The 18,209-nt window shown below is 37.6% G+C and overlaps 1 protein-coding gene across 1 annotated transcript; it reads left to right on the forward strand.

The window, feature by feature from the left end:
* Positions 1–605: 605 nt before the first annotated feature.
* Positions 606–11,787, forward strand: LOC311590751 (vomeronasal type-2 receptor 116-like; the record flags this gene model as incomplete). Its single annotated transcript, XM_084770019.1, has 6 exons — positions 606–814; positions 3,907–4,198; positions 4,556–5,362; positions 5,928–6,155; positions 7,910–8,033; positions 10,856–11,787. 6 exons carry the CDS (start codon positions 606–608, stop codon positions 11,785–11,787), a joined length of 2,592 nt encoding a protein of 863 aa, XP_084626145.1.
* Positions 11,788–18,209: the final 6,422 nt, after the last annotated feature.

Below are 18,209 nucleotides of genomic sequence, written 5' to 3' on the forward strand. Positions count from 1 at the left end.
ATCATATGAAAATTCGGGGACACTCACAGTCAGTAGGAAGAGTTGTTTAAACAAATTGACTTATGTTTGGAAAAGCCTGTTGCACCTATTTTTCCTGTGTGTGAATGGCATGGGTACTTTCAGCCCTTCTCCCAATTCACCTACAGTGGCCACCTCTGAAGTAGAATGTTTTCAGCAGCCAAAGTAGTGAAAAGTTTCTTACTTGAAACTCAGCTATAATTGCCCAACCAGAACGTTGATCCCTGAGCTCTTGCTGTCCATCTTCTTTGCTGAAATAATAGTGTCTGTGCTTAGAGAAGAAGATTCAAAACATATTTTTCAACTTGTTTTTAAGCAGAACACAGGGCCTCAGATGCAGAGCCTAAGGGAACCAAGAGTTTCAGAACTCTCCATGAAAGTGGAGGAAGTGCCAGGAAGAACTTGGGGTGATTATCATAACTGCTGCACTCATTAACAAAGTTGAAGCACACGTGTTCACAAGCACTTGGGCTGAGTATATTCCTGCTGGGCATTGTTAGATCTGTATCTACCCAAACAAACACAGTTTTATAAAGATAACTGTAACGCACCATTCTCATGGCTGGGCATATACTTGTGTTGATAGGATGTTCTGGATTTTGACCTTTGGGCTCCTGTATATTCCTGATTTTGTTGGTGCCTTTACTGACAATGACTGCTATGTAACAGTCAAGGATGGATTTTCCCATGAAGGAGATGTGACAGTTGGTGCATTTTTCCCTCTTCATACTTACTACACAACAAAAAACAATCCTGTTATAAAGGAAACACAGTATTACCAGGACGTTCTTATACAGTAAGTACAATTATTCATTGTAATGGTTCAGAATTCATGTAACTTCAATGATATATGAATTTAAATAGTTTTCCACAGTCACTCTTCATTCTCAAATATAGCCAAGTATATTATCAAGTCTGTCCTCTTTCAAAGGAAAAGTGATCATTTTCATGTTATTAATTTTGCTTTCCATACATGTTATTGGAACATCACGATCTTCATTTTTCATGCTTGTAATGCCAGATAATTTCAATATTTTCAGTATTATTATTTCAGAGTATGAATAAGTTGGTGGTAATTCTGGGGCTTACTTCAAGTCCAATGTGATCTTGTCAGAAGACAGGATGTCCCTGAATCAAGTCTCCTAAGTGCCAGAATATTACTATAGTGATGAATAGTAGCTATATTACATACAGCTGATTTCACAAGAGGTCTATCACCATTAAATTTTGGAAGCACTTTCTTCTTTACACATATAGTTTTCTATATGTCTCATTTATTTGCACCTCAGTATTTCTTTGCTCATCCTCGTGCATTGTCAGACAGATTTTATGAATATTTATAGGTTTCTTTGCTTATTTGTATGGATGCACATGTTAATATGCCTTTTATGTCAGAATGGACACTTAAGACTGTTTTTAGCTTCTGTGAAATATGCAAAGTTAAGGAATAACATCAGAAAATTATGATTTCCTTAGAAAATTAATAACAAATGTTCCTGTGTGTCTCTCTTAGAGGAAATAAAGTGTGCTGGTCCAATACAGACATCCCATATCTCTAGGGATAAATTAAAAACTCCCTGAGATAAAGCAACAGGACTTGGAAATATATTAACACATAAAAAATTGGTAGAAAAATAGTAGGAAAATATAGTTATGAAGGTGAGTTGTACTCTGAGTGACATAATTGTGTATTTGTTAAAACTTTGGTGGGGTGTAAAGTGAAAATTCAGGAACTGTGGCAGAAGAAATATGTTCAGATGTAAAAGAAAATCAGATATTTGATGGTGACGACACATTTAAACTAATTGTTAGACTAAATACTATTTTGAAACTAACATAGTATAGATGTCCCCAAATCAAAAAGTTTATATGTAAATGCAAAAATCTGTAATTCAGTGCAGTAACTCACGGCAGATTGCGTTTCTTGAGGATTATATTTTATTGCAAATAAGATCACAAACTTGTCTCATAGGCTTAGCAGAGTGGGGACTTTGGATGCTGGGTGGAGCCCCTTGTAGTTCATCATAGCTGACGTGTCAGTTACTCTCCTTTTCCTTGCCCTTTACTCTCATGAGCTCAGGCACCGATGTACATCTGTATTTTCTCTATATCAAGCAACAAGCCCATATGTGAAAAGATCATACTCAGTTTCCCATGACAGTTGAATGTCTTTCTTGTCCATGATGAATGAAAGGATTGTATTCTATAAGTTTTATTCTACATTTTATATAGCCAAAAATAAAATCTAAGTAGTTCATGAAGGGAAAACAATATTTTTAATATGCCAGATTAACAATCTCTTAATCCCAAACATTTTTCTCAACATACACAAACAAATTTGTGCTATATTTTTTTCTGGAATAAAAATACATAAACCTCACCTCGATATTTTGGCCCTGTTTGAGTTCCTGTACTTACTTCTTTCAGTGATGGATCTCCTCATTTTGTTTTTTTCCCCATGGTATTTCATCAGAGAATTTGTAACCATAATAAAGCCACCAAATAAACTCTTTCTTCCCAAGTTCCCTCACTATGCCAAACACCTCCTTTCAGGACTATGAGATGCAGACAGGAAATATAAGGCATCCAGCTGAGTAACAGCTTGATGTCTCCATATTCTGTAATTGAAGTTTGTAGTATCCAGAGTAATGGATTCTTACCACCAGGTTCTGCAGGATGCAATCCTGTCCTTTTCTGATATATACTCTAGAGGATGAATATGAAAGATATATATGATATTTGACTTTCTTAATGTGACTCAGATGGTTATTCTAAATGTATACAAGTTCACAAAGATGTACAGACTCGACTCAACGTCTGGTCAGTTTTGGAGCCTGGTGTTTTTGATTTGAGAATTCTTTGTAACAGATTTTTTTATGTAAAATATTTGTATTGCTAGTCTCAGCATTCCTGCTTTAGTCTTTGAGGCCGGTCACACTGCTCCTAAATGTCGTGTTTTTTTTTTATTTCACTCTGCTCAGAGCAATTGCATCCTTACTTAATAGTTTTAAATTATGACATATGCAGGATCTATTGTTTTGTTTTCTTTCATGTGAAGTTTCTAGACAAATCCATTAAGGTTAAAAGAAACACAGCCTCCGTGCATGCAAATTGAAAATCTCAGTAGCCTATGGGAAAGCGGGTATAGAGGAGGGAAGGAAACATTGCAATGTTCTTTTAGCCATTGTGCAGGCCAGATATGTCACACCACCAGTTACTCTATGGGAAAAAGTTTAAAAAAGGAATATGAGAGCTCAATGAATCAGAGACGCAAACAAGTAATGAGAAAAAAACCCAACCCAAACCAAAATAAATAGCAATGTGATTAAAAGTTCAGAACGTAGCAGTAAAATTCTATATTTAAAGATTTCTATTCTTTTCAAGTATGTATAATATAGAATTAATTTCTTTCTCTATAGCTCTTTCCTAAATATAACTTCATTGTGATTCAATAAAATCCTGAAAAAGACTTTGTATTAAATATTTTTATATCCACCTGAAGAACATTTTAATGCATATAACTTTAGGAAAACTGTTTTCTGAACAGCACACTTGACACTAAAATGAAATGCGATTGTTTGTGTAGGTGTCTTTTAGCATCCTACAGAGTGCATGTTCTTTCTTCACCATGTTATTATTAGACAGATGAAGATTTGCCTACCAGCTGAGTGCAGAGGCCGAGACCGTAATACATTAGTGTTAATATTCTAGATCTTACCTGATCCTATCAACTTAAAATGTTCATGCTAATTCAAGTCACTCATGATATGATGTTAAAGTAATTATATTACAGGAACATTGGCATTTGAATTATAATAGCCATTTCACCAGATATTAAGGTTTATGTTCTTTGTCTTCCTCCTGTATCCTTTTATGAAATCTGTGCAGGTATAAATTGAAGAACTACCGTTTTGTTCTGGCCTTGGTGTTTGCCATTGAGGAGGTCAACAGAAACCCTCATCTTCTACCCAACACAACTCTGGGCTTTGATCTCTACAATGCTACGCCTTATGAAATGAGTACCCTTATTCCTCCCTTTGTTTGGCTTACCAGGACAAGGAACCCCCTATTTAATTACAAATGTGTAAGGAAGAGAATGTCACCTGCTGCACTCACAGGAACATCAATGACTATATCTGCACGAATAGCGAATTTGTTACAAGTTTACAAAGTACCTCAGGTGAGGACTTGGGTGTGGAAAGTAGGAATCAAGTATCCATTTTTTTTTACATTATTGGCTGTCTTAAAATGTAAAATAGGGACAATTGGAGAAATAGCTATCAAAGGAAAGTCTGAAGTCCTTGATGGATCCACATTTACAGTACTTGAAAGAGAAAGGAAGGAGAAGTAGATGAGACCATCTAGTCACTGAAACTGAATACATGTCAGTAATTTCATTTTGGAAAATTCTATATTGGGTTTGATTTTTAAAATATGACAAAATATCTTAATCCTGACTGTTGACACTTGTTTATTCAGAACTGATATTGTGTTTGATGCCAATGCTCTTCCTCTGGTTTCCATTTTTTTCCTACAGCTCACTTTTGGGCCATTTGATCCTGCTTTAAACAACCCAGATCAGTTTAAATTCCTCTACCAGATGGCCCCCAAAGACACTTCTCTGCCACTTGCTATAGTTTCTTTGATGTTTCATTTTAACTGGTCCTGGGTTGGTGTGATCCTCCCAGATGACCACAGAGGGACTCTGTTTTTCTCAGGGTTGAGAGAAGCTATGGAGAGTAAGGACATCTGCATAGCCTTTTTGAAAATGATCCCTGGCACCTGGAATTCATTTTCCAGGGCAGTATGGAAAAATCTGGTGAATATTCAGGAATCAACAGCAAATATAATAGTTATTTATGGGGACGTTGCTTCTTTACAAGGTTTAATGCGACACATTTTGCAACTGTTAGTGACATGGAAAGTCTGGATCTTGACCTTTCAGTGGGATGTTGATGAAGATTCTGATTATTTCATGATAGAGTCGTTTCATGGGAGTCTCATGTTTTCACACCACCATAAAGAGATGGTTGACTTCACAAATTTTGTTCAAACAGTTAATCCCTACAAATACCCAGAAGACATTTATCTTCCTAAGTTTTGGTATTTATTCTTCAAGTGTTCATTTTCTGAGGCTGATTGTCAACTTTTGGAGAACTGCCAACCCAATGCTTCTTTGGAGTTACTGCCCAGACACCTTTTTGACACAACCATGAGTGAAGAGTGTTATAATATATATAATGCTGTGTATGCTGTGGCCTACAGTCTCCATGAGATGAATCTTCAACAAGTAGAGATACAACTAAATTCTAAAGGAGAAGGAATGGAATTTTCCCCCTGGCATGTAATATCTTTTTTATGTATTGTAATATGAGCAATGTGATATCTTATTATATAGCTTTTTATTGTCTAAGTCATTCATTTTGGGCATCTTAGCTTTTAGAATCTCTGGCCAATAAGCAAGGATGTACTCTTCAGAGCAGAGGCAGGAGCAGTAGATACTTAAGGGTAAATATGTTTCTGGGCACTACTGCAGGGTTATGAAGGATCACTTTCAAGTTAACATAACACTTCAGGACCCTCATGTTGAGAGTGAAAGGGCTAAATATATTCCAAATGTTTCTGAGATTCGCTAGTTTTCCAAGAAGTTTGAATCAGCTGAATCCAGACAACTTGCAGCCTTGATGACTTAGCTATGTTTAGTTCAATGAGTTATCTTGAACGGAAAGTGATTTTCAAATTTTAATGCATTTTAATCCAAGAATCTTTCATTTAATCAGCCTCATTGATTCCTCTCTTAGAGAAGGTATGAGTATAAGGGGCTAAAAACATTTAGATTCTTTGTGTTATTTAAAAACGTTTTTAGTATTCCCGTTGTACCTCAACATCTGTTCCTACATATCTTCCAGTTCCTTCCTTTCCTCAAGAACATCCTACTGAACAATCGCATGAGAGGTCACATAGTGATGGAGGAGAGGAGAAACTTAGATTCACAGTATGACATCCTCAACTTTTGGGGTTTCCCAAAGGGTCTTGGATTAAATGTGAAAGTAGGAAGTTTTTCTCCAGGTGCTCCCCTTGGACAACAGCTCTCTTTATCTGAGCAGATGATTCAATGGCCTACAAGGTTTATAGAGGTATGTAGAGGCTTACCGCTATACTTTGACTGTTCATAAAAACAAAAACAATTTTGAGGATGTCATGATCTTTGGACACTCATTCAGTACCAGCCAATATTCAGCTACAGATAAAGTCTTCACATAACAACAGACAACACACACTATTTTCTTATTCTCTGGCTGATGAATGGAAAAATTTACCTTCACATTTTATTGATGATCTCATATTTCTTTTGTTTTATTTTAAAATATTACCTAATTATTCACTTAATATCTCATTTGTAGCTGCTAATTCCTCTCTTTATTTCCCTCCCCTCTGTCCCTCCATCATCTTCCCATCTCCCTCCTCTGCCCCTCAGAAAAGGGAAAGCTACTCCCTAGAGATCTGTTACAACACTTAGCAGGACTCTACCCATCCTCTTATGCAGTGTCCTAGTGAGAAAGCCACATCACAGTGAAGTGATTGAAAGGCATCCTACTGAGAACTTATCAGATACAGCTCCTGTCCCATTTGTTGGAGACTCACATGGAGTCTAAGCTTCCTATGCCTATATAAGTATAGAAAGTTTAGGCCTAGTCCATGCCTGGTCCTTTGTTGTTGCTTCATTCTCCTTTAGCCCATCTGGGCCCAGATTATTTGTGGCTATTGGTCTCCTTGTAGAGTTCTTTTCCCCTCCTGACTGTGCTATCTCACACCACTCTTTGACAAGACTCCCTTTGCTCTGCCTAATGTTTGACTATGAGTCTCGGTTCATTTTTCTGTCTACTGCTAGTCAGATCCTCTCAGTGTCAGCCATGCTAGGTTCTGTATGCAATCACAGAAGAGCATTGTCAATAGTGTCATGGGTTCTCTCTCTACCATGGAGCGGTTCTTAGGTGGTCCAGGCATTACCCTGAACACATGTTTTTATGCATTGAGTGTCTGTTATGATATTGTCACTGATACAAAACAATGATTTTTTGTTTCCAAATCCTAAAAATGTCAGAGAAATGTTAAGTTTAGATTTTCTATTTTGTCAGCCTCTAAAAAGGTAGGATGGTATGGCAGATGTGTTTTGTGTGTGTGTGCAAGTGCATGTGCATGTGTATGTTTTTTGTGTGTGTTATACTTGCTTTTCTACTTTGAGTAAATAGTCAACAAATGCCATTCACAGGAGGATAGGGTTGTCTTGGCTGACACTGTGACCATGCTCTATAAGATGGTAGAAAAAAATGTTTCAGGGGTCAGAGGAGGTGATGATGTCATGTGCACAGAGCAGAATCAGAGATTAAAAAAATATGTTTGTTTACCTTCTATCTACTTTCCATTATTTCTGTGACAGCAAGCAAGGAAATATTGACTCCATTTTGTGATTTTCCTCTTCTCATAAATGTTTCTATAGAATTCTGCATAGAAATGCCCAAAGAGTTGTTTCCATAATGAATCCAAAACCTGTGAAGTTGTCAATCACCATTCTCAACTTCATTAAGATAAAACCTCAGACAAGCATCGCATAAGTATAGAGATAGATTGAATATGAAGTCATAAATTGACCTTCTAGAATACTATATTAACGACCTATTCTTAACAATGGTTTCATATATTGGCGTAATATTTAAACGTGTGTTACATAAGCCTCAAAGCTGCCAAAAGTAGCAATACCAAGACATATTATTTTACTTGTAAGTGAAAGCCTATCCAAACGAATATTCAATTATACTCAGAAATACTCCCTTTACTCAGATGTTTCACAAAAATGCAAAGATTTGCTAACGGCTTTCGTTTCTCTTAGATTCCTCAGTCGGTGTGCAGTGAGAGCTGTAGACTTGGATTCCGGAAAGCTGCCCAGGAAGGCAAGGCTGCCTGCTGCTTTGATTGCATTCCTTGTGCAGAAAACGAGATTTCCAACGAGACAGGTAAATACAGGAATACAGCCAACTTTCTACCCTATCTACAGGAGTCAGCAATGCCTCAGAAAATGGAATGAGACTGGAGGGATAAGAATTACAGCAATTGTCTGTTGTAGGCATTGATCCCAGAAGAGACCACCTTGCCCATAATTTAACAGACTGTTTCCTTTCACCATGAACACAGTGTGTTGAACACCATTTCATTTTTTCAGACCATGCTCAGTCACATATTTGTTGCCATCTACTCCTCTTGGGTGTGATTACATTTTTTGTTCTAGAGCTTTTGGGTGTTCTGTTAAGTTCTTAGATTAAGATGTCTTCAATTTTTTTATGTAGGCACCAAGTCTTGTGGACATTTCTCTTTGTACCATAAATATTGTGGCCCAATATTGGTATGCTGTGTTTTAATTTTCATTGAGTTATTTAAAAAATCATTAATTTTGTTCTTTTTTATGTCCTTTTATGTTGTTTCAAGACATGATTTCTCTGTGTATCTTTGGTTGTCTTGTACTCACTTTTCAGACAGGCTGGTTTCTGACTCACAGAGATCTACCAGACTCTGCTTCCCTGAGTGTTGGAATTACAGGCTTTGCACCACCAAGTCTGGCTATTTATGCCTTATCCTGCTTTTTATTCAGTAGATAGTTGTTCAGCTTCCATAACCTCTTAAGCTTGCTTGCTTGTTGCTTCTGTAGTTGTAGCCCAGCTTAGTCAATAATAGTCTTATGAGATGCAGGGAGTTATTTTAATTTAATTTTCTTGTGTCTGTTGAGACTTGACTTATGTCTGAATATGTAGGTAGTTTTGGAGAAAGTCCATGAGGTGCTGAGAGGAAGGTATATCCTTTTGTGTTTGGGCAAACTGTGCTGTAAACAGATTAAGTCTTTTTGGTTTAAAATATGTAAGCGCTAGTATTTCTCTGTTTAGTTTTTGTCTAGATGAGATATGCATTGATGCGATGGTGTACCGACATCCCTCACTCTCATTTCTTGAGGGTTCATTTAGGATTTCAGTGGAACTTGTTTCTAGATATTTGTTTTTGTTGTGTTGGGATTTTGTTTATTGTTCTCTGGATGTTTTAAAGAGTGTGATGTCTGTGTGTTACTTGTTTTACATGATTTTTCAGCTGGTGTGTACATGGGGAATACCTGCTGTGATTAGAAGTTGGCCTAATAGAATGAGTTGGGGGAAGACAACTTGGAAGAGAAGGATCTTGTGATCTGTTTCCACTTAGAAGTTTGTTTTAAAGTAAGCAGTAAAGTAAGCTAAATTGGAGCATCAAATTTTTCATTATGTGATATGCCCCACTCAGACCATGAAATTTCATGTGTGTTCATAGCAATAATCTTTTGTTAAATATCAGTCCCCTGCACTTTAACTATATGCTAAGTCCATAAATTCATTCAATACGCCCAGTTTGAATACTGCAGTCATAAATACAATAACCTACACAGTTCTGTGTTAGTGACTATATTTTGAAACCATATGTAATTAAAAAAGGCTGACCACATATATGTGATCAAAATTAAAATTTGAAAATATCAGTGATTCAATATTCTGGACTAAGAAAAGTGTATTTTTAATAAAGTAATGTTATTCATATAAAAATTAGTTAATGAAACATATATCAGGGACCTAAATTAAGTCAGAGTTGGGATTCTACACTTAGAGCACACCTATGTACAACAGAAAAGGAACAAGAAAACACTCATAATAGAAGCAATGAAATAAGCTGTGTGTGATTAGCTTGAGAACATATCTTGAGAAAAATTATTAGGGTTCCATAATCACTACAGAGGAACAAACCAATCTATCAAAATAGAGACTTGATTCTCCTGACAGGAAACTTGATAAACATTCAGTGTATATTGTAAAACAGAGAAAATTATTTGATGAGGTGATAGTTTTCAGATACACAGTGATTTAATGCAACAGAAACATTTTGTTGTATACCATGGTGTATGTGTTTCTTTTTGTTTTTTGTTTTTGTATCATTTTGTTTTTTCTTCAAGATAGGGTTTCTCTGTGTAGCTTTTGCTGTCTGGGATTCACTTTGTAGACCAAGCTGACCTGGAACTCAGATTGATCCATCTACCTCTGCCTCCCAAGTGCTCAGATTTAAGGCATGCACAACCATACCCAGTGAAGTATTGATTTTTTAAAATTCAAGATAAAGTAACAAATGTTAAGAGCATAATATTCAAGTATTATTTTTTAATACATATAAATATTCCAGAAATTCTCTCCCTATATGTTAAAATATAATGCTATAACTACGTGTATCAACATACTACTAGTGAATGATTTGAAATTCAAGATGTAATGGCATAGATTATTTCAAAACTATTCATACAATAAACCAAAGTAGTGTACAAAAAGGAGTTCATGGAAATAAGGAAATATGTGACCAATGCTTACAACACCATATAAGAAATGATTTTCAAAGATTATTGTCTATATTTTAATACACACACACACATATGTATATACAGAAATTAGTGATTTTAATAAGGTAGTATCTGAGTGAAATCATGTTTATACAATATTGTTCTGTAATTTTATGACTTACCAAATAGATGCAACAGAGTTAAAAATTTAGGGTAAAGATATAAAGATTAGGAAAAAAAACACTGGGCTTCTTCCATTTGTGTCAACATAGCCAACGATGGCTGCATAGATTTGAAATTATTCACAGAGTATTTGAAATTTTATGAAACAATAAAGGAAGGTGAATCAGAAAGTATTCCCACAAGGTAGGGTGGAGTAAGAACTTGTTGGGAAAGACAAGTCCTGAGGTTTGACTCACAATCACCTTCATTTCTGAACAGATATGGATCAGTGTGTGAAGTGTCCAGAAAGTCACTATGCAAACTTGGAGAAGAGCCACTGCCTCCAGAAATCTGTGAGCTTTTTGGCCTTTGATGACCCCTTAGGTATGGCTCTCACCATCACTGCACTGTGTTTCTCTGTTCTCACAGCTGTGGTTCTTGTAGTCTTTGTAAAGCACAGAGACACACCCATTGTCAAGGCCAATAATAGGACCCTAAGCTACACCCTGTTACTGACACTCATCGTCTGTTTCCTCAGTTCCTTGCTCTTCATTGGGAAGCCCAACACAGCCTCGTGCATCCTGCAAGAGACAGCATTTGGAATTTTGTTCACTGTGGCTCTCTCCACAGTGTTGGCTAAAGCTATTACAGTGGTTATTGCATTCAGGGTCACTGTTCCAGCTAGAATGGTGAGGTGGCTAATGGTATCAAGGGCCCCTAATTTTATCATTCCCGTGTGCACTCTGATTGAACTTGTTCTCTGTGGGATCTGGCTGCTTACCTCTCCACCCTTCATTGATCAAGATGCTCATGCTGAACATGGCCACATCATCCTTCTGTGCAACAAGGGTTCATCAGTTGCCTTCCACTCTGTCCTGGGGTACTTGTGCTTCTTGGCACTTGGGAGCTACACCATGGCCTTCTTGTCCAGGAATCTACCTGATACATTCAATGAAGCCAAGTTTCTGTCATTCAGTATGCAGGTATTTTTCTGTGTCTGGGTCACCTTCCTTCCTGTCTACCACAGCACAAAAGGAAAGGTCATGGTGGCTATGGAAGTTTTCTCTATCTTGGCTTCCAGTTCAGCACTCCTTGGCTTGATTTTTGCCCCCAAGTGCTACATTATTTTGTTAAGGCCAGATAAGAACTCCTGTGTTGACATCAGGCATAACATCCATTCAAGAATAAATAGCCATTTACAGTTTAGTTAAAATTAATATATTCTATGTTAGTAAATTAAAGAGAATGTTTGAAACCTGTTCCACACCAGTCTATATGTCTTATTCAGATATAATAAGATAATAATATGAGGGTTCACAAGTCCACATTCAATTGTACTAAAGTCCCTTTGCACTGGAACCATGACTGTTTTCATATTTAAAATCCATGTTATACTTTCCTCTGTAATAGAATTTCACTATGTATACTTTGTTAGCCTTTAGCTCCTTAAGTGTAACAGTGTGGAATAAACCCATGGACATCTCTCTTTCTCTGCCCACAAAGTGCTTGTACTTAAAATGTATCATCATGTTTAGATATGTTGTATTTTTTGACCCTTCATTGATTAAAACCCGTTAAATTTCATGTAACTTACTTTGTTTATTTTTGAACACCAGAAGATTCTGTTACGTTCTACTGTGTAAACTGAAAGTAACATCAGCAGATTGTTTCTCAAGCATCAGTTACACAGGTTCATTTGTTTCTGTGACTTTGAGAAGAAATTTCATGGTATAGAATGAATTTCAGAACTCCTATTTTCGTATTTCAATATTTTGTTACACGTAGAAACCAATGATGTCTCTTATTTTGCAGTTCCACAGTGGATGCCTGACTTGTAACTAGTAGTTTTTTAGATATATAGAGCTCAGAAATGGGATGTGAGTTCAGGTAGTTCATGCTTTGTTATGAGGACAATGTATTGGAGCAAGGTAAGCAGTGTGAGCAAAAGGCATTATGGAAGATGGAGTTACTCAAATGCTACAGAAGAGTTATATTGAGGTTTGAATCATCACTGTAATAAACTAAATTTATTTATTTTTCTTTTTTTTTTACTTTTGTTGAATGTCTATAATTTTCTCACCATGCACCAAAATCGCCCTCCTCTCCCCATTCACTCATGTCCACACTCTGCCCTTGCTACCTCTCCCCAGTAGAAGAAACAAACAAACAGACAAACATCTTGTGTCAGAAGCTGTAGTGTATCATGCAGTATAGACATTTGTCCACATGTTTACTTTCAAATGTTCATTGCTATGAGTCATGGGTCTGATTTCAGGCCTACACCACCGTTACCGGATCCTCAGTGGGATTTCTGTGAGAAATCTCATTGTTGCTGTGTGTCAAGGAGATTATTAATCTTTGAATATGCAAGTCCATCTCCTTCATGTGTTCCAGCAGGTCATACGTGGGGTAGATGCTGGAGTGAGGACAACTCAGAGGCCGGAAGCAGAGTCCATTTCCTTGTCCTCAGGGCAGAGCCTGCTCTCACTGCTCTGTCATCATGGCAGGGCCTGCTCTCTCAGTCCCTTCTCTTCAGGGCAGGGACCACTCTCCTCCTCCCGTGTCCTCAGGGCAGGGCTGGCCTACCTGCTTCTATGTCATCAGGGCAATGCCCATCCTCCCATTCCTCTATCCTCAGGGCTGGGCCAGACCTGCATCTCCCATGACATTATGGAAGGAACACCTGTTATCATGGCATGGCTGGCTCTCCTGCTCCCGTGTCCTCAGTGTAGGGTGCTCTCTCCCAATCCCATGTCATCATTGCAGGGTTGGCTCTCCAGTACCTGTGTCCTCAGGGCAAGACTGGCTCTCTTGCTCCCATGTCCTCAAGGCTGGGACAGCTCTCCTGGTCCCTTTCTATTTGATAGATGTTTGCTGGCTTTCAAGGCATGGATGGCTTCCTACTCCTGTACATACTTCATCTTGAGGACCATCAAATAGGTGGCAAGTAGAGGCGCCTCAAAGCCTTTGTTCCATTACTGTATGGCCCTAGCATATCAGGTCTCCTTAGGACAACCTTTATTCTCTTACTCTGTGGCCTGGCAAGGCTGCCCTACCAGGGGATGTGATCAAAATTTGGGCCCCAGAGCCCATGTCATAAAAAGCCTCTGTACCCCTTAGTAGGGAAGCCTCATGGAGACAGAGCTGCTCATTGGCTACATCTGAGCAGGGTCCAAAGTTTTCACCATGTGTTGTCCTTGGTTGGTGCATCAGTCTCTGAAGGTGCCCTGAGTGCAGATTTTCTCTTGTAGGTCTCCTGGTGAAGTTCCTGTCACTTCCTGTTTCCTCTCCCCTCACTTTCATATAATGCCCATTGCTCTGATGTGAGTCTTACCATCTGCATTGATGCACTGCCTGGTGGAATCTTTCAGAGAATATCTATGTTAGACACCTACCCTGTTCACTATCCTCAACCTGTTCGTGTCTCTACCCTATTTGCCCCTCTAAATGTGAATCAAGCAACATCCCCAGGGGCATCCTTGTTATTTAATTTCTTTAGATCTTTGGATTGTATCACAGATATTCTGTGACATATATATTAACTGCCTATATGGAAGTCTATACATTATGTGTGTGCCTGGATCAGGGTTATCTCACCGAGGATGATCTTTTCTAGTTCTATGCATTCACCTGCAAATTTCAAGATTTCCCTCTTTATAGGGGAGGAGTAATGTGTAAATTTACCATAGTTTCATTATCCATCCTTTGGTTGAGGGATGTCTTGCTCATTTTTAAATGCTAGCTATTATGGATAAAGTAGGTATGAGCATAGTTCAGCAAATGTCCTTGTTGTATGGTAGAGTGTCTTCTGCATATATGCCAAGTAGTGGTACAGCTAAGTATTGAGGTAGAGCTATTCCCAATGTTATGAGAAGATCCCAGATTGATTTCCACTGTTGTTGTGCAAGGTTGCATTCCCATCTGTAATGGATGTGTGTTCCTCTTTCTCCGCATCCTCACCAGTATATGCTGCCACTTGAGTTTTAATCTTAGCCATTCTGATAAAAGTAAGATAGAATCTCAGAGTTGTTTAGATTTTCATTTCCCTGATGAATGAGGGCTTTCAATGTCTAGTGAAGGACACCAGACACTACCATCCAAAGTTAGAAGCAGCAAGATTATTAAAGGCCAGCATAAAAAACACACACAACAGTGAAAATACTATGGCATCTCCAGGTCCCAGTTATCCCAAAGCAGTCAACCCTGGAAAGTCATACAGAACTGAAGCACAGGAACATGACCTCATACATTTAATAATGAAGATGGTAATTGTGGAAACAAAACAAACACAGGAAGATGCATCCAAACAGACTGAGGATCTTAGGGAAGCCATACAAGAGGCCTACATAACATTGAACAGAATAGACTAGAAAACATCCTCCTGACACATAATAAAATAAAAAACTGTACAGAACAAAGAAAAAATATTAAAACCATAAAGGGAAAAAGACCATGTAGCATATAAAAGTGACACATGACTTTTCAGAAGACACCATTAAATCCAGAAGAGCCTAGGCAGACATCTTGCAAAGCCTAAGAGACCAGCTTATTATACCCAGCAAACTGTCCAATAAGCATTGATGGAGAAAACAAGATATTCCATGATAGGAACAAGTTCAAACAGTACCTATCCACAAATCCATCCCTAGAGAAGTTACTTGAAGGAAAGCTCCAACCCAATGTGGCTAACTACAACAAGGATAGCACAGTAAAACTAAAACCATACAAACACACAAACACACTACTACAAGCAATATAAAAATCAAGGGACATTAATAGTCACTGGTCATTAATCTCTCTCAACATCAATTGCCTCAACTCTCCAATAAAATACAGATACTGACTGATTGGATGAATAAACAAACCCAACATTCTGATGCATTCAAGAAACACATATCAGCCACTACGATAAAACATCACCTCAGCGTAGAAGGGTGGAAAAGTTCTTCTAAGCAAACAGACACAAGAAGTAAGCTGCTATAGCCATTCTTATATGAAATAAAATCGACTCTCAACCAAAATTAATCAGAAGAGATGAGGAAGGACACTTCTTATACATCAAAGGAAAATTCAACCAAGATAACATCATCATTCTGAGCATCTATGTCCCAAATGCAAGGGCCACCACATTTGTAAAAGAAGTATTCATAGATCTTAAACCACACTTCATTACACACACGTTATTAGTGGGAGGCTTCAATATCCCCTTACACCAAAGAATAGGTTTATGAGACAGAAGCTAAAATGAGAAATTATGACCCTAACCTATGTCACAAATCAAAGGGACCTCAGAGATATCTACAGAACTATTAATACACACAAAAGATTATACCTTCTTCTTAGCAACTCATGGAACCTTCCTCAAAATTGATCATGTAGTAGGTCACAAAGCAACCCTCAACAGACACAAGAGGATTGAAATAATACATTGTATCCTGTCAGGTCCCCGTGGACTAAAGCTGCACATCATCATCATCAGGAAAGCAATAAAGAAAAAAATTAGGGAATTAGTTATCACAGCTGCAGCATTTGCTTTTGCATAAGGTTTTGAGTGAGACCCAGAGTAACACAGGTTGAAGGGAAATATAGATTTAAAATGTTAACTTTGCTTTCCTAACTCTGAAACTGACGAAAGTAAGCACAGTGTCAACATAGTCTGCTCTCCTAGCAACAGATGAGGCTATGGGACTCGGCTACTCAGTTACACCTTAAATACAGGGGCAAACCCATTTTTCACAGTCAATTCCATCTTTTTATTGACTAACTTATTTTTCTTCAGTGGTCATCCTTATATTATTGTGAGAATCTATTTTGCTGTGTCTTATGTTTTACTTGAACTATGATACCCTGTATCAGCAATAGATTACATTATTAGAATCGCTCACTTCAGATATTATAACAGTGATTTTTTTGTCAGAAAAAGTCAAGGACAGCAATACATAGTAAATGTCCAGTCCTCTTTCCTGGACATTCTCCAATTGCATTTTATGATACATTTATTTTATTACACATGTACAAAACAAAAACACACTACAATAGCAGGGAGGACCATGAGACAATCATGAGACTAATGAGTTCTATACATGTTACATTCATAGTGAATTGCTCATGTGCATTCGTCCTGTTTGAAGTGAGTGTCTCTCCTGTCTTGTTGCGTCTAAATTTCTGAATGAAATTCAATATCTATCCTATCTCAACTCTAATAGCTTAACTTCTTTATCTTGATCTAAAACGACCTTGTCCCCTAACGACCTAAACTTGGTTGTAAAACTATACTATCTTCTCTTCAATGCCCCTCAGAGACTTAAGAAGGAATTAAATTCCCGAGTGAACCAACGGTGTGAGTTAGCAGCTTCCAAAATGTACAAATTGACTAAAGAACATTTAATGCCCGACTAGTCACCCAATACACTATATAACGTAGGAGGCTCATCTTCAGTTTTCTGGTCTCATATCTCTGTGAGACTTGTTCGCAGGGCAGGAACTACTGAGGACTTGCTTACCCTGTCTTGGCAGAGTGTGGCTTAGTTTCTCGGCTTAATTTCTGTTTCAATGACTTATCCTTCAGTGAGAGTGGGGTGTTGAAGTCTCCCACTATTATTGTGTGGGGATCAATATGTGGTTTAAGCCTTTTTAGCAGATCTTTTACAAATGTGGGTGCCCTTGTATTGGGAGCATAGATGTTCAGAATTGTGATGTTATCTTGGTTGACTTTACCTTTGATGAGTATGAAGTGTCTGTCCTCATTCCTTTTGATTAATTTTGGTTGAAAGTCTATTTTGTTCGATATCAAAATGGCTACGCCTGCTTGCTTCTTGTGTCCATTTGCTTGGAATATTTTTTCCAACCTTTTATCCTGAGGTAATGCCTATCATTATGGGTGAGATGTGTTTCTTGAATGCAGAAGAATGTTGGATCTTTTTTATGCACCCATTCAGTGAGTCTGTGTCTTTTTATTGGAAAATTGAGACCATTGATGTTGAGAGATATTAATGACCAGTGACTGTTAAGAGTCTTAATTTTGATGTTGGTTCCAGTCGAGCGTTTGTGTAGTTTTGTTTTTGCCATGGTATAGTTATCTATTTCCTGAGTAGTTTTGGTTGTAGCTTGACCCTTTGGGATAGAGTTTTCCTTCCAGTACCTTCTGTAAAGCTGGATTTGTGGATAGGTACTGTTTGAATTTGGTTTTGTCATGGAATATTTTGTTTTCTCTATCAATGGTTATTGATAGTTTTGCTGAGAAAAGTATTCTATCCTGGCATCTGTGGTCTCTTAGGGTTTGCAAGATCTCTGTCCAGGCCCTTCTGGCTTTTACGGTCTCTGCTGAGAAGTCGGGTGTAATTCTGATAGGTTTGCCATTAAATGTTATTTGGCCGTTTTCCCTTGCAGCTTTTAATATTTTTTCTTTGTTCTGTATGTTTTGTATATTGATTATTATGTGACGGGCAGTTTTTCTTTTCTGGTCAATTCTATTTGGTGTTCTGTATGCCTCTTGTATGTTTATAGGCATCTCTTTCTTTAGATTGGGGAAATTTTCTTCTATGATTGTGTTGAGAATAGTTTCTGGGCCTTGGAGTCTGATATCTTCTCTTTCTTCAATGCCTATTATCCTGAGATTTCTTCTTTTCATGAT

This window comes from Acomys minous (genome assembly GCF_964271855.1).
Source record: "Acomys minous genome assembly, chromosome: 20".
NCBI lineage: Eukaryota > Metazoa > Chordata > Mammalia > Rodentia > Muridae > Acomys > Acomys minous.